The 21,698-nt window shown below is 41.0% G+C and overlaps 1 protein-coding gene across 1 annotated transcript in view; it reads left to right on the plus strand.

The window, feature by feature from the left end:
* The window catches only part of TMX4 (thioredoxin related transmembrane protein 4), a 37,366-nt gene extending 22,559 nt beyond the window's left edge, over positions 1-14,807 (plus strand). The window contains exons 5-8 of the mRNA XM_081097234.1: positions 7-52; positions 7,138-7,239; positions 10,074-10,137; positions 12,004-14,807. Coding sequence (XP_080953360.1) covers positions 7-52; positions 7,138-7,239; positions 10,074-10,137; positions 12,004-12,356 — 565 coding nt within the window. The 3' untranslated portion in view covers positions 12,357-14,807. The remainder of the gene's footprint in view (positions 1-6; positions 53-7,137; positions 7,240-10,073; positions 10,138-12,003) is intronic.
* Positions 14,808-21,698: the final 6,891 nt, after the last annotated feature.

Raw genomic sequence — 21,698 nt, forward strand, 5'->3', positions numbered from 1 at the left:
TTTTAGGATGTCTGGAATGGCTGGCCTTTTTAGCATCTCTGGCAAGATTTGGGTAAGTAATTTTAAATATACCCTTTGTGATTATCTTTGCAGAGGGTTTTTTTTAAAAATATATTTTATTGATTTTTTACAGAGAGGAAGGGAGAGGGATAGAGAGTTAGAAACATCGATGAGAGAAAAACATTGATCAGCTGCCTCCTGCACACCCCCTACTGGTGATGCACCCGCAACCAAGGTACATGCCCTTGACCGGAATCGAACCCGAGACCCTTCAGTCTACAGGCCGATGCTCTATCCACTGAGCCAAACCGGTTAGGGCTTTGCAGAGGGTTTTTAAAGAGTAAGAATGTAACTTTTAAACCATAGGAAAATAAACATTGTGAATACTTTTATAATTTCACTTTTCTTATTAAGCCACACAACTACTCTCACAAGGGTCCCCAGTGGAAATGTGTCTTTGTGTAGAAAGGCATAAATTGAACAATGACCAGTAACTGTTGTGTCAAAGTCATACTTTCTTAGATCAGAGATGAATCTCTTTATCAAAGCTGAATCAGGCTCATGTGGTTTTACTTCATTTTATATTCCCATTGTCATGATCTACAGATTAAAGATTAAGCCCGAAAGTGAATTTGTATGTCAGCAATCAGCAAACTATAGCTTGTGGGCTGGCCACCTGTTTTTGAAACATAGCCATGTTCATTCATTACCTGTTGCTTTCACTCTAAGTGGTAAAGTTGAGTAGCTGTGACAGAGACCATGTGGTACACAAGCCTAAAATATTTGCTTTCTGCCCCTTCAGGAAAAAGTTTGGACACTCTTGCTATATGTGATTTTATCATTTCACTGAGTCATTTCAGTGAATTCAAACTATTATTTAGTTAAAAGTTTGGACAATTATATAATTTTGAATGTGTCACAAAACCTTGTGCTCCCCATTATGTGTAGAGTGAGCTAAATCCTGTCAGATTTAGCACAATTGCTGTGGAATTAAATATATATTCTTAAAGTATTCTACGACTTCAAAATGAGTTCCTGTATTTGTCTTTCTAAGCTTTGTGTAGGTCGTGATGTTATTTTGGAACTTAATATTCAAGGAGCTCAAGAAGACTCTGTGTTTCTCATGCACGTCGAGATATGTTGAGGGAAATTCAAGAGCAACCTTTTGTGTCTAAGTTTTTAAGTTGTGTTTTATTTTCTGCCTTGTGAGATGGACCAGAAGCGGTGCCTTAGGCAGGGTTAGGAATCCTGGGGCTGAGATTCTGTCTGGAGCAAGTGTTTGGAGAGACCATCAGTCTTTGTCTTCTTATCTCTTGTCACAGTTGGCTACAATGATGCAGGGAGGCATTAATTCTTTTCTAGAGGACAAGCCATTATTCTCCACCTTGTGCATATGTCTCTGAACCCATTGCTTTTCCTCTTGTAACTGTTGTTACTAGAATTCTTTGAATGCTTAGCATAGAACCCGCACCAAGTACATACTTGATAACTGTTTTTGTTAGTTATATTCATTAATTATTGTCATTATTTTGCTTTTCCCCTCTGATTAGGAAACAAAAATGTTTTGTTTGTATTCATTTATTTCTTAACAAACTCTGATGGCAGGATTAAAATAAGGTTTTATGGCAGTTGTATAATGTGTACTTGCTAGCTAGGTTTAGCCTTTGAGTGTACTTAAGTATTATTTACTAGAGGCCTGATGCACAAAATTCGTGCAAGAGTAGGCTTTTGCAGCCGCAGTGGCTTCCTCGATCCTGGGGCTGCAGATCCGGCTTCGTCCGGAAGGTCATCTGATCTAATTAGCATATTACACTTTTATTATTATAGATTTGATATGGTGAATTTGTGCTGCTCACTAAGCTAAGACGGTAACTTCCCTCTTCTCAACGTTACTGTAGTTACGCAGGCATATGGCAAAATTTAGCCACTATAAGTGTGCTGCATCTTTGGGAGGATAATCCATGTGATGGAGAAGGTCTAATGCTTTGTAAATGTCACATGATGAGAAGTAAAGACCATGAGTATTTAGACTGGAGAATAGTAAGAGTGTATTTTAAAACTGTGAAATATCCACGGTGTTTTTTATAGTGGCATATCTTCTTTCACTTTTCTTTTCTTGCACCTAATATCTAGAACAATATTACAATGAGATGGTGCACATCCACAGGATATATTTCTTAATGTCTGCAGGGGCCTGCAAGGTTGTGTCTTGTTGCAGAGGGTATGGCATGGAAGGGGAAGTAGTAAAACCTTGGCTGTCACTGGAGAAGTCTTTCTGAGCTGCTCCATTCAGGGAATATATTTGAGGAGTCTTACCTGTGTCTAAGAAGGATAGAGGGGATGTAGGGCCTGTCTCCAAACTCCTCAGAGTGTATCCTGTGACATAGGTAGAATGTAAATACAAAAGGCTCTCTGTCCTTCTGGGCCAGCCCAGCCCTAAATGAGACTGTGCAATACTGGGCTGGGTGGGTGGGTGCCCCTGGGAAGCATCTGATCTCACCTGCAGTAGTTCAGGTCCCAGAGGGAGTGCTGGCCTCCTTGGGGAGGAAGGGCTCTGCCTCTGCTCTGTGAATGTGTTGGCCTGGCTCCATTGCTTAAATTCATCTGGCCACTGGTTGGAATATTTTTATATATTCTACTCTAATGGTATCTTCATTCAGTCTTCTTACTCAAAACTATATGTAACCCAAAATTGACTCTAAATCAGTCATCAATAATAAGGTGTCATGCCCATCAGACAACATGTTTGTGTATTTTAAGGAAACAGTAGAATGCTTCCTTGTAATGAACTCACACAACAAGAATCAGTATTTTCCTTAAGTGAAAACTATCATTGCCTGGCAGTTAAAGAAACAGAAACACAGAAATTTAAAATTGAATTTGATAAATTTTAATCAGTAATTGCCTGGAAACATCTATATATATAAAGAGGTAATATGCTAATTGGTCCTAACGGTGTCCCAGTCACGTTCAACAGGTTGTGCGTGCACAGGCGCTGGTGGGCAGGGAGGGGGGCGGGGACTTGCACCACTGGGACATGAGGCTGCCGCCAGAGGCGTCAGGACGGGGTGGTCCCCCCAGTGGAGGTATGCTCAGGCCTGCGCAGGGGAGCATCAGGACAGGGGTGGGGCCTTGGCGGAGAGCTCTCAGCACTCCTGTGCCAAGGTCTGAAGGCACAGAGAGGAAGGGAGAGCAGATGGGCAGTTAAGGGGATCAGGCCAGGAGGGGAGAGCAGTGAGGGGCATCAGGCAGGCAGGCAGGTGAGCACTTAGAGCTAGTGTTTCTGGATTGCGAGAGGGATCCGAGATTGGAGAGGGTGCAGGCCAGGTTGAGGGACCCTCCCCTCCATGCATGAATTTCGTGCACCGGGCCTCTAGTTCTGTATAATAGAAGCCTAATATGCTAAGTGTCCTGCCGTCTAGTTGGCCGTTCAACCAATCAAAGTGTAATATGCTAATGATATGCTAAGGCTGCTCAACTGGTCACTATGATGTGCACTGACCACTAGGGGGCAGATGCTCTGACTGGTAAGTTTGCTTGCTGCTGGGGTCCAGCCAATTGGGACTGAGCGAGATGGGCTGGACATGCCCTGGAGCCCTCCTGGGTCCCTCCGCGGCCCTGATTGTGAATCAGTGGGGTCCCTTGGCCTGGCCTGTGCCCTCTCACAATCTGGGACACCTCGGGAGACTTCAGCTGATTTTGGCCCAATCCTGCAGGCCAGGCCAAGGGACCCCACTGGTGCATGAATTTGTGCACTGGGCCTCTAGTGTGTGTGTGTGTGTATATGTATGTATGTGTGTGTGTGTGTATATATATATATAAAGACTTCAAGTAACTAGAACAGGGGTGGGCAAACTTTTTGACTCGAGGGCCACAGTGGGTTCTTAAACTGGACCGGAGGGCCGGAACAAAAACATGGATGGAGTGTTTGTGTGAACTAATATAAATTCAAAGTAAACATTACATAAAAGGGTACGGTCTTTTTTTTCAATAGTTTTATTAATTTCTAAAGGGCCGGATCCGGCGGGCCGTAGTTTGCCCACGGCTGAACTAGAACCAAGTACCCTAACACTCAGGTACTCTAAAACCATTGTGGTGGCAGATAATGTAAACAGATAAAGGTTCATGTCTGCAGCTGTGAAAACAAAACTTGATTAATGAGACTTTAGTAGTAATCACCTAAAAGACCATATTCTACCAGCACTCTGTCAGGATTTCTCTAAGAAGCTCAAATAAATCCTCCAAAGTATCAGCAGATACAAGAACATTGAAGTGGAGCTTATTAAAATAAGTATGTGTTTTGAATGTGCTAAGAAATGTGTGACTCAGAATGGAGTGACACAAAGGCAAATGATTTACTGCATTCTAGAAAATAGAAAGGTTCTGAGGGTCACTTTAATCATTTATTTTGCAGAAAGGGCATACGATGCTGTCTAGAAGGATTTATAACTGCACATAACTCATTCCAACCATATGAGTAAGGCAAATGGGCAGATATTTTTTATAGAGCAAGTTCCATAATACTTACGTCCATAGGTCAGCTCAAAGGCAGACTGGCTTTCTCTATCTTCTAATTCCTTGGCACATTTCAGGGATTAATCCTGATCACCTCACTGAGTCACCAAGAAAAGCATTAACTATGTTCAGTACATAGAGTTTTCTAAAGTAGGAACCTGTGCAGTATTTAGAACTTCCATTGAAAAGGATTTGACTAAAACAACATTTGAAATCCCAATACTTCTTTTGCCTGCTGGGTTCCAGAATGCTGGATTATTCTGAATAAACAATTGCCTTGGCTGAAGACAGAAAAATGACCAGTGTAGACAACAGTTACAGATGACAGTGTTACAAATCCAGATTATTTGCATTTCCTATGAATACTTTAAGGATTTTCCAGTACCTATAACTTACTGCCGGGGTCCAACCCCAGCAGGTCCAGGGGTTCCCAAAGGTGTAGATGGAGTCGGCGAAGAAGGAAGGACACGGAGACAGTGTTCAGTTGATCAGCAGCCTAGCCAGGATCTCCAGCCAGGATCTCCAGCCAAGTTCTGGTCTGGATCTCCAGAGAGGTTCTGGTTAGGATCTCCAGCCAGGTTCTGTGTCCATGTTCTCTTGCTAGGTTCTCCAGGTTCTCCAGCCAGGTTCTGTGTCCATGTTCCCTCGCTAGGTTCTCCAGCCAGGTTCTGTAGCCATGTTCCCTCGCTAGGTTCTGTCTCTAGGTTCTGTTGCCAGTTTCTGTCCAGGATCTTTTGCCATGTTCTCTCCAGCGAAGTTCTTCTGTCTCTAGGTTCTGTGTAGGTTCTGTCTTCTAAGTTCTGTGTTCTAAGTTCTGTGTTCTAAGTTCTGTCTCTAAGTTCTGACTTGTTACATCTGTATTTATACCAGTTGATTCCAATCCTATCAATCTCTATTTCAAAGGTTAGGGCGTTTCTTATCTCCATTTCAGGGAATAAAGATTATGTAGCTTAAGCATGATTGTTTGTAGTTAAAGTGATTAATTACCCACCTGGCTCTTAGTTAAGAGGTTTTATTCCCTCCCTAACTTCAGGGGAAAATCCCTACCTGGGGAAACAACCTTTCTCAGAGACCTTGGTTAAAACACATAGTGCCAAGAAGGGGAGCAAACATATTAAGAACAGTATGCCATATATGCCAGGTCCCTTGAAACATCAAGATGGACCGGCTCCCGGCAACTTACCTAACAAATATATATTTTTTAAATATATTTTATTGATTTTTTACAGAGAGGAAAGGAGAAGGATAGAGAGTTAGAAATATCGATGAGAGAGAAACATCGATCAGCTGCTTCCTGCACACCTCCTACTGGGGATGTGCCCGCTACCAACATACATGCCTTTGGCCGGAATCAAACCTGGAACCTTTCAGTCCGCAGGACGACGCTCTATCCACTGAGCCAAAAACGGTTAGGGCCTAACAAATATTTTTTACATGGATCAGTGTTTAAAGTATTTGCTGAGTTTTTATATCTATCTCTTCAGCTGAGTAAGAGATTGGAGAGAAGAGATCTCAGATTTTTCTAGATTAGTTGAACAAGCTTTTTTGTTTGTTTATCATTTAGATTTAAGCTAAAATGAAGTATATTATTTAATTGTATTGACCTTTATAAACAGAAACCAATGACTTGAGTAATTTAGATTTTGAGAAATATTAAAATGGAAACTTGGACTCATTTTTAGTTATTACATCTGTTCTAGGCAAGTCTTTCACTTGTTATCTCTGCCTGCTGATGACATTTAGCTTGGAGCCATTTTATCGTGTGCCCAGTAAATTTCAAATGGCTGTTCTTGAAGCTATAATGGCCTGAAACCTACAACCACTAAACCTTCATGAGGAAGCATGGCTCCTGTAATTCCCCATCTAAGTGGGTGTTGACTCCAAACTACCACTTCATATCTGTAATTTCTGTGTGATTTTAGCATGGAAATAATTTCCAGTTCAGATTGTGTCTCTCTCTCTCTTTTTTTTTTTTTTTTTTAACTCTTGGATATCAAATAAGGTTCTAGGGGATAGTAAAAAAAGAATGTGCACTCTACTCAAAACCTCATGAAATCTCATTTCCTCATAATGAATTAACTGGAAAAACCTTCTGTCTAATATTACATTTTCGGTTTTATGGTGATTTAGGAAAGCTGTTAAGGATGAGTAGAGGTAGAGAAATGACTAGAAGGAGGAAGCATGGAGATGTTTAAAATGATTGATATTTTCTAAGTAGTATTTAGTTCTACTTAGCAATTGGTCAAGGCTCAAGAAGTTTAATTTTTATGGATTCCATATTACAAGTAAATATTGAGGTATATATAATTATTAGCAGAGAGTGACCAAAAAAAAATCTGTCATTGTGGAAGAAGGGACTAGAAAAACAATTCTGTCAGAGTTCTTTCAGATTATGAACTCCAAAGAATGAGAACTCTTATCAGCTATAACCTTGAGTATACTCTCAGGTTCCTGCTATTGTAAAGCTTGACTTGTTCTGAGGAATCGCAGATGCATAAACCATTGGATGACCTTGTGGGAGCTCCTCTATGTGGAAACAATTTGCAGACTTGAGTGATAGCTGGAGAGCTAGATTTAAACATTTTTGGTCCTCATTATAAATAATTTTTCTTTTAATTACAGCATCTTCACAACTATTTCACAGTGACCCTTGGAATGCCTGCTTGGTGTTCTTATGTCCTTTTCGTCATTGCCACCTTGATTTTTGGCCTTCTCATGGGTCTGGTAAGAGATAATGCCAATCTCCTTTCCTTTTCTTAAAGCCTGATGGGTTTTATGCAAAACTACAAAGCAGCCAAGAAAGAAAACACATAAACAAACATTATTTTGTGTGTAATCTAAGCAGTTTAGTAGCATTTGCTTATTTGATACTGCTTACAATGCTAATTTGAGAAATAATGGAAAATTCATTAAATCATTATCTTTTCATTCTAGCCTTTATATTTTCTGAAGATCTGTGCTGCCCAAAATATAGGCAGTGATGAAAAGAAAAGTTGAGATCATACTTGAATTGATAGTTTGCAAGACAACCCCATCAGCAATGATTTCACACATTGCCTACTTGATTAGAACTCTGTGATGATAAGGCCAATGCTGTGGATCTGTTCCTCCAGTGAATGAGATGATTCTTTTCTTGTTCATATCCTCCAATTAAACCTCTAACCCTGGCCAGCTGCTTACACATACACTCTCCATAGTCTGAGGTGGATTTTATAAGATAATGTTGAAAGAAGGGACTAGAAAACACAGTCAATATTGTGGGGAAAAAAAAAAAATCAGATGCAAAGCACATCTAGTGCTTACATACTTAGTAGGTCTTTGTTCATTTTCTCCCTAGATATTTTAGGTAAGAGTTGGAATAATAAATTTATTTAACTATGTAGGCAACTATAAGTATTGTGTCATGCTTTATTCTTTGATATAATTTGTTAAGCTTTCGCTGATCCATTTGATTGAGCTTTAAACTAATTAAAACCAATTCTTAAACGCCCTTATACTATATATGAACCACATAGCTTCTAACTACTATATGATAGGAATAAGTGATGATTACTAAAAATTTATATAAAAAAGACAAACTTTTAGTTAAGATTATCTTAAAAGTCTGTCCTTTCACATTATAATAAATTGTGGTTCTTTAGCAAAGTCTTTTTTTTTTTTTAATCCTCACCTCAGGATATCCATTTTTTTTGTTTTTCACATATTTTATTGATTTTTTACAGGGAGGAAGGGAGAGGGATAGAGAGTTAGAAACATTGATGAGAGAGAAACATCGATCAGCTGCCTCCTGCACACCCCCCATTGGGGATGTGCCCGCAACCAAGATACATGCCCTTGACCGAAATTGAACCTGGGACCCTTCAGTCCGCAGGCCAATGCTCTATCCACTGAGCCAAACTGGTTAGGGCTGCTTTTATTAATTTTTAAACAGAGTAAGGGAGAGAGAAACATCGAATAGTTGCCTCCTGTATGTGCCCGACAGGGGATTGAACCCACAACCTAGGTATGTGCCCTGACCAGGGCTAGCAAAATCTTTTTAAAATAAGCTTAAAATATTAGCAGTTGTTTTATAGCAAGTCATAAGTTAGTACAACAGAGTCCTATTCCAGGGAGCCCATTGTATTTTGCCATGAGCATGCTTCCTTCATACTATGGTTTATATTTGAGATTTGATTAAATGTTAACCTCACAAGTGGGGATAGAACTTAGATACGTCATTCATTAGGTCCTAGGTGTGTTCCCATTCTGATGCACTAACCATACTGCTATTAACATGCCCCTAATGGTCTGGTCTAAAAGGATTTGACTTTGGATATAAATTTGACCTTGGATGTAAATGTACTTCTCCCATCTACCATCTGGTCCTAGATTTTTCTGGTGGTATACTCTAGAGCCACAGGAGCATGAGGTTCGTGTAGAGGGAACAATTCGAGATCCCTGAAGACCAAGGTAGAGTTGTGGAGAATGTAGGTGGATTGTGAGCCTAATGCAAGACCGCTGGAAAGTCTTCTCAGCAGAAAGTTTTATCTTTGAGGTTTACTTTAAACCCAAGAAATCATGTCAGATGTGCCTGTGTCCTAAGTTCATTTGGAAACAGATTTAAATAATCAGTGTAGGAAGGTTATTAGGGGCTTGACCCAAAGAAAGAAGAGACTTGATTCAAGACTGTTCCAGTGATTAAGTGACATAAAATGTTATTCCTTTATAAGAAGTTGGGTCTCCTCAGACTGGCATTCAGAGCTTTCTCTGGACCTAAGTGCCCCCATGACCCAATTTGGTGTAGCTTAAAGGAGCTAGACCTCTGCTGCCACCCAGCTCTTCCTGACTATGTCCAGGGCCTTAAATGTGCCTTCTTCAAATGCATCATTCTTAATCCTTCCCAATGGTTGTAATCTCTATCTCTTAAGTATCTATCGAAGTGCTTTGTTCATTTTTCTTATGAAACTCAATTGTTCTGTATTGATTTATAATGAAACTGCCATTTTTTTTCCCTTTTTGAATCTTGCCCCCAGATGTTAATGAACCAAATATTAAATAAATTAATAAATGAAAATACAGGTGGTAATAATTCTGAACAAAATGTAGGATACTCATTTGACATTTATAGAATTGAATCAAAAGGACTATGACTTTGAGTTCTTTAAAATTTTAGAATACCTTTAAGACATTGGTGTAGGAAGTACTATTACTATTTATGGTGAGGGGCAGCCCATGTACCGACCAGTTCAGTTTGTCCAGAAGAGTGTTTTTTAAAGGCCAGTGTAGACTTGTGTGATAGTGTCTGTTTTCTTATACCTGCCTGATTCATCTATTTTTAGTGGGCTCTCTTAGGCATTTGACTTTGTGACCCCTGTTTTCAAATATTAGCATCTCCCTATATTGTATCACATTTAAAAAAATAGGAAATTCTTAAGTATACCCTTTTCTGTTTTGAGGACTTTTGACCAACTGCTAATTATTTATCTATGATTATCTGGTTGTAGAAGCCTTAATTTTTAAGGTTATTTGAAAATAAATGTCCTACCTACTCACTATAAAATCACCTTTTACCCCTCCAGGTCTTGGTGTTAATATCAGAATGTTTCTATGTGCCATTTCCAAGGCATGTATCTGAACACCCCGGTAAGTGTGATAAACTCATGTAAATAGAGTATTTTTGGAATTCTGTGTTGTGCCCTTTTGTGCTCATATAGGTGGTAGATTTCCCCCTGATGTGCTAGATTACCAAACCACCACCACTAAATTCCTTAAAATATGTTCTCTATATAGACTTAACAAAATTCTCTCTTTTCTCTCTTAAACTAAGGAATATTTCATCTTGGCAATTCCTTTTTCCCTTTAAGTATGTGCCCTTCATTAATCTGGAATGAAAAGGGAGGGAGGGAACTCACATTTATTAGGACTTTATTGTGTGCCTGTAACTATTCCAAGTGCTTTGAAAGAAGTCTCCCTGCCTGGCCAGTATTGTTCATTGGTGAGTGTCCATCTATGAACCAGGAAGTCATGGTTCCATTCCCAGTGGTCAGGGCACATGCCTGGGTTGCAGGCTTAGTACCCAGTAGCGGGTGTGCAGGAGGCAGCCAATTGATGATTCTCTTTCATCCTTGATGTTTCTGTATCACCCTCTCCCTTGCTCTCTCTGAAATCAATTTAAAAAAATGTTTAATTAAAAAAAAAGAAGTTTCCCCAAGTCTTTGTACTGTTTCACCCTGTTTCTGAGAGCAAATAGCCCTGGATTTGCATGTTTTTAATTCTATTTTTTTTAAACTTTGCATGAAGACTTTTATGAGACTTTGTTGAATTTTATGTTAGAGTTTAAATAAGCTATATTTGTTTTTAATTTTTGAAGTTTTCAATACTTTGGGACTTCCATAGATAAAGTCATGTGCTATGAGATAGGAATACGTTATGAGAAATGCATCATTAGGTGTGATTTGGTCTTTTTTGCAACATCACAGAATGCACATGCACACACACAGATGATACAGTCTTGCTTTATACAGCTGGCAGCAGAGTAGGCATTTAAACCAGCATCACCACAAACACACGAGAATTACCTTGCTTTGCTACAAGATGACTACCACAGGAATTTTTTAGCCCCATTAGAATCTTACTAGAGGCCTGGTACATGAATTTGTCCATGGGTGGAGTCTGGCCAGCCTGCCCTAATGGGGGCCCATCGGCCCGGGCTGGCAGAGGGAGGGGCTGCAGGTGGTTGTTGGGCTGGCCCTGCCCCTAATTGGGGTGTTGGGGGCCAACTGGGGGCGGGGCTGGCCAGGGGGAGGGGGACCAATTGGGGCCCAGATCAGGCTGGTTGGCTGCCACAGAGCGTGCCATAGCCATTGGTTGTTCTGGTCATTCCGCTGTTCCGGTCACTGGGCTTTTATATATTTAGATAGGACTGCTGTGGTATATGCAGTATGTCCTTGATTGAAATGTTGCAATGCCGCACATGATTATAATTAGAAGGTATATTATGTTCCTTAGAATTCTTAGAAGTAACAGAAAGCCAATTTAAAGCAATTTGGGGAAAAAGGAAAATGTATTTAACACACACAACTGAAAGCCCAGGGTTGTTCTAGCTTCAAGCACAGCTCAGGGATGTTAGATTGTGCTCCCATGTGACTGATTTCAGTGTCTGTCAAGAGCGGTAGCAATCACTGTAGAAAGTGAGAGCTTTTCCTCCGCACTCTGGCAGAAACTGCTGGGAGCACTCTGATTGGCTCAGCTTGTCATATGGTGAATAAGTTACCACTGCTAGTGAGTAGGTCACTGAGCCAGGTTCTACAAGGTACAAAATACAAAGCCTGAGGGAACCTTTGCCCTCCTGGGCTGGGCTAGGACACCAACTAGAGATCTGTCCTGGGCAGTAACAGCTTCAAGGTGGAGAAGACTGTCGTGTGCCCTCCTTTCTTTATTCCACAGCCAGTTTGACTGCTGAGTGACCATTGTTTATTCAGAGGCCGTTCCCCTCTCTTTCCTCCACAGAGCAGAGTCGGAAGTCAGAGGAGGCTCATAGGGCTGAACAGTTGCTGGATGCAGAGGACGAAAAAGATGACTCAAACGAAGAAGAAAACAAGGACAGCCTTGTAGACGACGAGGAAGAGAAAGAAGACTTTGGTGATGAGGACGAACCAGAGGAAGAAGAGGAGGAGGACAACCTGGCTGCTGGTGCGGATGAGGAGACGAGTGACACCCAGGACCAGGGGCCCCCGAGGGAGCCCCTGGAGGAAAGAGAACCCAATGAGACTAAGGAAGATGCCCCTGGGCAGCCCCGTCCATCTGACAAGGAAGACACAGTGAGGCAGCGCAAAAGCCAGCATGCTGATAAGGGACCTTAGGTTCACAGACTATTTCCAAGAACAAAGAGCAGAGGAGTGTGCCGGCTTCCCTCTGTCTGCAGTCTAAACCAAAATCCTCCTTGTTTCCCGAGCAAGCTTCTCTTAAAAATCCACCTTAGTCATGTAGTCTCGGCATTAAGCTTAATGTATATTAATGAGACTCCTTCAAGCATGACAATCAGAATGCGTGGTGTTCGGATATGCTTGGGGATTTGGGATGGGCACACATGCATCCACTTGGGGCGAGAGAGTTTTGACCAGAGGTAGCGATGCCCAGCCCTCGTGAGGACTGTTCATTGACAAGGCGGCAGGCCCCATAAAGTGAAAGCAAAGCAGCCTGTGCATCCTTATGTGTAGCAGAAGTCTTGCTTCTGCTGTGTTAAGAAGTTACTTTTGTCAAACTATAAGAAACATCAGGCACCATAGTACCGGGTCACTTTTTTAGAGAGAGAAATGGAGCGGGCCCTGGATTATTGTAGAAAAGAGCTTGGCAGTTGTCTTGACTTTAAATTTCCATTGTTATGTCTTATTTCTTACCTGTCCCATTTCCAGTTGTCCTGCCAACAGCCTGCAGCTCCCCACACTTCCCAATGCTTCCTAGTGAGACATCAGCTGCGTTTAGTGGATTTAAGGGTTTAGTTAATCAAAAACCGCAGCCCATGAAGGTGGACTGCCAAGCAGCTCAAATGAATTATTGTAACCTTTGGGGATTCAAAAAGTGGTAGGGATTTTACAGGAGACAATTTTGTTGTGTTTTGCCAAAATGGAGTAATTTTTTTTTCCCAAAAGTCCCTTCAGCAATAGTCCTTCCCGATCCGGAAGTCCCCTAAGTCTTGCCATACAAGGTAGTCTTGTGACGAAAACTTGAATACTGTGTTGTTTTGTTTTCATCTCAAGGGGTTCCCTGGCCTTGAACCACTTTAATAATAACTGAACATTTCTGGTTCTCCTTCAGTGATGTGCTTTTGGTGAAAGAATTAATGAAAGTGAGTATCTGGAAATGAAAGATTTGGTTTCATTTCCTTCTTTCTTAATCTTGTAAAGAATTTTATCCCTGTAAATCTCTCAGTGCTCAATCTACTAAAAGTACCCAGGAGGCCCAATTTCTTTTAAAAAATCCATCCATCTACTTCTGCCTTACCTGATTTATGTTTTAGAATAAATCCATCAAATTAGATTCCAAACCTTATGAAAGATGGCTAAAGTTGATTCGACACCCCTTGGGTCCAGACAGAATCATAAGTAGTGAAGGCTTATGAAATTTAAAAGTTTCTGTCGTTTTAAGAAAGAAATATGCAGTGTACTCTTATCTGGCTGTTTAGATAACCCTTTTCTTCCATTAACTTTGAACACGGAATCATTGGAGGGAGGGAGCGGTTCTGAAACTTGCTCTCTTTCTGTGCTTGAATGAGCCTGTTGCAAATTTACACAAAAGGGGTTTTTATTCTGCCAGAATCTAATTTTTAGAGATGGTTATTTTTCATCTTTCCAATTCAGTTACCTGACAGCCTCATCCTGCAGCATGAGAGTCACCAGATTTTTTGCCCTAGCTGTTTTGGCTCAGTGGATAGGGTGTCAGCCCACAGACTGAAGGGTCACAGGTTCAATTCTGGTCTAGGGCCTGTACCTCAGTTGTAGGTTCCCACATGGATGTGTTCTAGTCAGAGCTCTTGCGGGAGGCAACCAATTGATGTGTCTCTCACATGGATGTGTTTCTCTCTGTCTCTCCCCCTCCCCCCTTTCTAAAAGTCAATAGAAAAATATCCTCGGGTGAGGATTGCCCCCCAAAATAAGAAAGAGTCACCAGCTTTTGGCAGCTATGAAGCTGGGGAGATCCTGACCAGACCAAGGACATCGGATCTCTTTGTCCTACCAGCCCTTCAACCCTTCCCCAAAGACCCTCAATAAGATGGTTTGACAACCCCCCCTGAACCCCCCCCAAAAAGAGTCACCAATAATAGTTTTTCTCTTCAGACAGCAACACAACCTCAAGTTAGAGGCCATCAGAAAACTGAGGGGCTAGGAAAATCTTGAATTTGCTCATTTTCTTTCCTTCCGTAAGGTAGGTCTCTGATACATCTTAACCCAAAATGCAGTCGTTCTGATGGTGGCGGCTCCCTCTCCCTGATCCCCGGAAGCTTTTCTGGATCATTGCTGAGCTGGGCATGCCCTCCGGCACTGGATTTCCTCCTCTTACAATCAGCTGAATTGAGTTTTCAAAGATCATTAAGCTCAAGTTCAGAGCTACAGACTAAGAAAGGATTCAGTTTGGCTTTTCTGTATAAGCTCCCCTCCTTTGTAATAACATCATTTTTTTTTTCAAGTGGAATATTTGACTAGAGAGGTGGGAATGAAATCTGCTTTGACTTTTTAGAAATGTAAGGCCAATTTCCAGTCGGACCCCAAATTTTATGTGTGTGTATATATATATATATTTCTCAGCAATACTTTAAAAAAATGGAGTGAGCAAAGAAAAGCATCTTGGAGAAGAAAATTCATTAGAAGTTTAAAAGTCTGGCTATGCAAACCATTTTTTCCCCCCCTGTTTTTCCTGTTTTTCAATATCCTGGCAAAAGATGGGGTTTTTACCAAGTGGTCTGATAAATACTCAACTAATTTCATTTCTTTCCACCTGAGGCCTTTACGTTGTTTTCAGTACTGACTGAATGTAAAACTAAAGGCAAAAAGTCAACCTAAAATAATTTGAAATTAACATTTCAATGGGATTTTAAGGATATTTCTTATATTTATTCCAGGAGTCAAGTGCATGTAAACAGGATTTTCATTTTAAAAGTAAACATTAGCCATGCTTTCCTATATTGTAGTATCAGGTATTTACTTACACAGTAGTATTTTGTATAAATCAAAACCAGGTGAATTAAAAGTAACTGAGTAGTTGGAGCAGGTGCCTTTTCATCAATGAGGCACCTTCTACCTAGCTTTTTCTTAGTTTCCTTTATTACATCTCTTCCTAGCCTGTTCCACTACCCAACTTGCTTAGCGATCTTATATTGAGGTAGCAAACAAGCGTTGGCCAGGTTGGCTTTTGACACTGGAGAAAGCCACATTTTTATTTATTTATGGCCCAAATCTGTTGATAGCTCTGGTGTTGCTACATGATTTGGGCATATGTAAGCCTGCATCCTGTAATACCTTCGGAGTAGATAATAAAAATATCTTTCAGGGGAAGTATTTACTGTTACTGTATTACCGAGTCAAGAGTGAAGGATGGGAAACATTAAAGAGTCAATAAAAGGTAGACAAGTCAGGGTACACCTGAGATTTCAGCACCTTAAATTGGCTTGAAGTGAGAGAAAGGAGATTGGTGCTTTTGCTAATGTATCAATGTCTGTCTGTCCCTTATCTCCGTGTCGAAGTGTTATTTCTGCCAGTGTTATAAATGTGTGGTAGACCCATCCTGTTAAATATGACAACATTTTGGAAAGTATTCACATCCTTTGTGCCAACAGAAAAGTTCCTTGTTTAGTGTCTCTTTACCTCAGTCCTACGCTTTGATTCTCCTGAGGTTACAGCTTGTCTTGCAACCAACGTGGAGTCATCAAGTCTGATGAACCTCCAACAGCTTGTGAACAGCTTTCCGGAACCAGGAGGTTCTGTTGAAAGGCCCGTGACAGCTTCAGACCAGGACTTGGCCTTCAGGTGGCTTATTCTCAGTAAAGTTTCCTGTGTACTGTGACATTGTACTTGTATATGTGTGACATACTAGGTACACCTTTGACTTGTTTCCAATATAGTGTAATTGTATTTGTTACTAAATAGCTTATTTGTGCAAATGCAATTTTTATACTGAAAATACTTCTTATTTGTATTGCAATACATTATAAATTTATTATTTATATTCCTTGTAATAGTCTTGATTATTTAGCCCACGGTACTTAATTATTTTCCTCTTCATCCATGTATTTATTCTTTGCCTCCTCAAATAGTATCTGCAGCAACTGGAACCAAGATAGGAGTTTCTAGCAGAACGTTGCCTGAATTGCAAAGCACCTTAATCACAGAATTGTACATAATCCTTGATCCTGTGTTTTCATTTTATGTAAATTTCCATTTGCCTCAAAACCTATGATAGTGCTAAGTAAAAACAAAACCATCCATTGTTTTTCATGTAACTGTTTTCACAAGAGTTGTTTGCCTAGGCCAGTGATGGTGAACCTGTGACACGCGTGTCAGAGGTGACACGCGAACTCATTTTTTTGGTTGATTTTTCTTTGTTAAATGGCATTTAAATATATGAAATAAATATCAAAAATATAAATCTTTGTTTTACTATGGTTGCAAATATCAAAAAATTTCTATATGTGACACGGCACCAGAGTTAAGTTAGGGTTTTTCAATGCTGACACGCCGAGCCCAAAAGGTTCGCCATCATTGGCCTAGGGAGTGAAAAAAGATTACTGTGTTAAAAAAGTTCTCCTCTGCGTCCATCCCCCATCCAGTCTGTTCATTTTTCCTCTTTATCCTCTTCTCCTTGACTTGGTGAAACCCACACCATGTGCCTTTAGCTGCTCTGGAAAGTGCACAAAACAAAGGAGGAGCCATCACAGGGCTCCTGGTCACAGCCATTGCGTTGTCTATAGAATCTCAGTGCCCTTGCCTCTCGGGTCTCCTTCTGTCCTGAGGTCTGGGGGTGGCCAGGCTGGAGCGGGTGGCACTGAGATGATTGGTCTGCACCCCAGCCTTCCGGGCACTGAGGCAGTGGAAAGCACAAAGGAGAGGTGACACTTACAACCCCCGGGCACTAGAACAGTGGAGATGAAAATGCTCACTCTTGAAAAACAATGGAAGGGTGTATAACACAAAGAAGATGGTTAGATTTCCATACCACTGAGTTCCCTCCCCCAGAGAAGCTGGCTCAGAATACATACTAGCCTAGATAGTGAAAAAATATCCATTTTGCAGTGTCGCAGCCTACCTGAACTTGGTCCGCACATCCTTGGTGGGAGCAAAACCTGTAGCTTTTGAAGCCAATGACACGGAGTTACAATGCAACTCCCTGCCTTATCCCGGTGCTGAAGGCTCTTTGGATCATATTCCACAGTAACTGGAGTTCTTTCTTAGAACGTGAACCTGAGGTTGATACTGTATTAGACTAGTGTAGGCTGTGTTAACAGACCCCCAAATTTCAGGGCCTTTAAGAAAAAGAATGGTGTTACTGTCTCACCTAGTCCAACTCAGCCATTCCAGGGGGTAGTGGCCATGCTTCAGGAAGGTTTTTCTAGGATCCAGGCCAAGGGAGGCTCTGTTCTCTGTGGTTTCTAAGGTGACTGTGGTCACCTTCATCCCAACCAGTCAGAAGGAAAGAGTGCATGGAGGAGCACTCAGAGGTGAAAGGGTAGGCTGCCAAGAGGCACACACGCACCATTTCTGATCACATTTCCTATGAGAGGACTTAGTCACAGGGTCACACCTAACTTAAAGAGAGGCTGGGATATGCCATCTCAGCCACAGTGACTTCATCTTCCCTACCTTTGTAACCCGAGTGCCTCACAAGGGTAAGCTCCTGAGAAATAGCAGTACAAATGCCCACGTGGACTAGACCATTACTGGTCTGCAGGATCCTAGAGTTTTCAATTGTGAATGATATGCTCCCATAGAATTTATATTTTACTTGGGAAGATGGACATTAATAAGTGGGATAAGAGTTCCAACTGGAAAACTTAAGAGATGCTATGTGAGTTTATAAAAAAGAAACCTGAGCTAGACTGAGGGTTTGGTGGTAACATGACCAGAGGGCAAGATTAGGAATTGAGGCAGAGATGGACTTGGGATCCCTCAGATGCACACAAGCAACCTTTGAGATGCACACGTGGAGAAATAGGACTAGCATTCATCTCAATGGAAGGTTCTTTGTGGAGCCACTAGGGTAGATTCTGAACTTAATTTTCCTTTTGTAGAGGGGAGTGATGGAGGCATAGTTTCCAATTAATCTTTGCATGAGCTCTACCTCCCATTTTAATATCTTTGAAATCAGCATATATTGAAGTCAGTAATTGATAGGCTTCATAAATCTCCCTAAGTGTGATTCTAGTTAATAGACATCTGATTAATCATGTTAATCTAAAAATTACCCTTTGGAAAGATGCCATCAGAATTCTTTGTGTTCTGTTACTGGCAGGGCATATAATTCCTAAAATTATTTATTATAATTAGTTACTGGAGTAGAGACAATAGGATAAACACAGAGCACATTTGTGCCCCAAAGGGACCAACTGCTAGGCTCATTAAATTATGGAGTTGTCATGCTATGGGATTATTCTTCAAACTCTAGCTCTCTGTGCAGTAAATTCTAAGCATGAGTCTCAATCTAATAAATAGCATTAGAAACCAGCATGTTATGGGTTGACCATTGACTGTTAACGATTTTGTCTAATAATATTGTACAGAGTGTTCTAAGACTTCAAGTTGTTGACTACTTCATGAATAGGAAACAGCTATGGGCAAAGCCACATGATTAAACTATAGCACCAAGTCATCTGACCCTCCTTCAGCGTGTGTATTCTACTGACTAGAAAAGTGTTACCTCTTAAAAGAACAAATGTCCTTTTAAGTGGCACAAAATAGGGTGATTTCTTTTCCTTCAATGCTTTTTAACGTATGTGAATAATATTGGCATTTGTTTTAAAAGTGAAGGTCTACTCTCATGCTGTAGCAGAAAGATAAGCCCCCTGTCCTGTGAGTACAACACAGTCCTAGCGACAGGTTAAAGCAGTGGCTTCAGGAAACAGCTAAGCTCCGGACTATTCTAGAGCAAGGAGACCTGCCTAATTCATAATATGCAAACAAAGTAGTGATTTAGGGTAAATCCAAGTCAGGAGAGATCTCAATGTACATTGTTCCAACAAGGGTTAAACTGTTGGCCTTTTCGTAGGCTAATGATATGGAACCTTCAAGGAGGGCTTTAGCATTTCTGAAACTTATTTAACAACAAATATTCTGGAGCAGCAAAATTGAAAACCTCCCACTACAAACACTAGAAATGTTGGCTAAAGTGTAACTGACACTTTTTTTTTTTAAGGCAGAGCTGACCTTAAAAGAAAAAAATTCACAGGAGCCTGCAACCACGAGGCCAGTAAAGAGCCCTGGTCCTGGGCCTGCCCTAGTAGAAGTGGTGGAGAGCTGCTGCCCTAGGGAACCAGGGAGTGTATGTTTTATCTGCCACATAGGTGTAGGATGCAAAGTCTTGACTGTAACAAGGTGGGAGAATGGAGCTGAAATTGTGTAAAATTCCCAGCTACATCCTTAGTGAAACAAACAAACAAAAATGCCTTCTTAGCACGTGGAAATGACAAGAAAGCTCCTCTGTCTTGGCCTGGTGTTTGTGTTGAAAAATAGGAGTCTTCCCTGAGAAATCATATGGGCCTGGCCTTACACAAATGGAAGTTTGAATGTACACTAGCTTCATTGCCTCCAAACCAAGAAATACTCATCAAAATGCTAACAGAGGACGGGGGAATATTAGCGGAGGCAAGCACAAAACTACCTGCTATTGAAAACACTGTCAATCTGGTATAAAAATTCCTATAAAGCCCCACTAAGATGAACTCGCAATCCAAAGTCACCAATTACACACACAAACTATCCATCAGAGATCAAGATTAGACTTGCCCCACACTTTGGAATAATACCGTCAGATAAAAACTTTAAACTTAAAATGTATTAAAACCATGAAAGAGGGAACATAAAACACAATAAAATAAGGTACTTCTTTCCTCACAATAATGTGTTTCAGGTTCATCCTTGCTGTGTGAATCATAGTTCAATCCTTTCTAATGGTGTGTAGAATTTCACTTAATGAATATTTATCACTTTGTTTATTCACTCTACAGAATTAATTGACAGACATGTAGAGTGTTTCCAGTTCTTGGCTAGCCCTTTAAATCCTCTGATTATGGGACTTTCCAAGGACTACTTTACTAATAATAATATTTGGAGGAAATCCTGAAATGTTAGAAATATATTCCTTAGGATTTTCCAAGATTTGTACTTGCATTACCAGAGAGAAACGTAGATCACCCTTACAAAGGGAAGATGCTTAAGAAACAGATATAGCCCAGGTCTCCCTGGGATTGAATCCCGGGTCTACCATTTGTCAGTGGTAAGTTAGTCAAGGTACCTAACTTCTCTGTGACTCATCTTTACAGTGGGAGTAAGGGAAATCCACATCCATTAATAAAGTTCTTAAAGGCATCAGAGTTGAAAAGATAATGGATGCCCAGGTTCTCAGGCCAGGATCTAGAGTTGGAAAGATCAGGAATGTGGTCCTGGTGTTTGGGGCTGCCTTTCTCCTGAAGGCATCTGCTGTTTCTAGGAGGAGGGGTGGACAGTGTGTTACAGAGCCTGAGTGATGCTTTTGAGAGCTTTGGCTGAAGGGACAAGGATTGGCTAAGAATGGGAGGGCATGTGAAAACTCGTTGGTTGAGTTGGATCTCTGATAGGATCCACAGGATGAGCCATAAGTAACCAGGCCCCCATAGCTCAGCCTCAGTCTACCCAGCTTCTAGAAACAGGATGATGTGATCCTGGGAGCAAGCATAAATGCTGGAAGGAAGTAACTTGGTAATGAGAGTTGAGGAAATTGCGTTCTTAAATTGAGTGGTGGGTTCTCTTGATTTTTTTTTACTTTGCTATGAGGTAGGATTCTGTGGTCTAAATAAATCTTGGAGCTTCTATAGCTCTGACTTAGTGGATTGTTGCATGCAAAGGACCATAATCTAACAATCAAAAGGAAACATTAATTTCCTTGTATTCCTTTCATTCTCAGCCTCTTTTAGTGCTTAATGCCATCCCTTCATCAAGCCAGCATTATCCCCCCGTTTATTCTTTAGTCTACCCCTGAAATACTTTCTTTAGTAGTCCCAAAGTGTGGGCATAATTGCTCTGTTTCCCCCTCTAGTTTCCTCTTACCTGCCAGCTCTCTGCTTTTATCCTTCCTGGAGAAAAATCCTTTCTGATACAGATTCCCCATCTTGGCTTGTAAGGTTCTTCACACTGTACAGTTATGCCACAGAGCTCCAGGAAAGTAGTACATACCACAGTGATATTGCCATAATCCTCCTTGATTGAGAGGTGAGGTGAGAGAGAGGCCATGAATACCCAGGTGTCAAAGAAATTGTGCCTGTGTGCCTATTACACTTTCCATCTGCTGCTTCCTAGTTTATTCTGGGCAGATCAAAATCCCCGTCAGGTGCAGCTGCCTCTGCCACAACTCATCATTGTCCTTTCCGCAAACATTGGAGACAGAGAACGGGAAAACTCCCCGATGGCCAACATGTCAGATTTAGTATTTAATCCGTGCCCCTGCTAAGAATATCCACTCCT

This window comes from Myotis nattereri (assembly GCF_964212035.1).
Source record: "Myotis nattereri genome assembly, chromosome: 8".
In the NCBI taxonomy this organism is placed as follows: domain Eukaryota; kingdom Metazoa; phylum Chordata; class Mammalia; order Chiroptera; family Vespertilionidae; genus Myotis; species Myotis nattereri.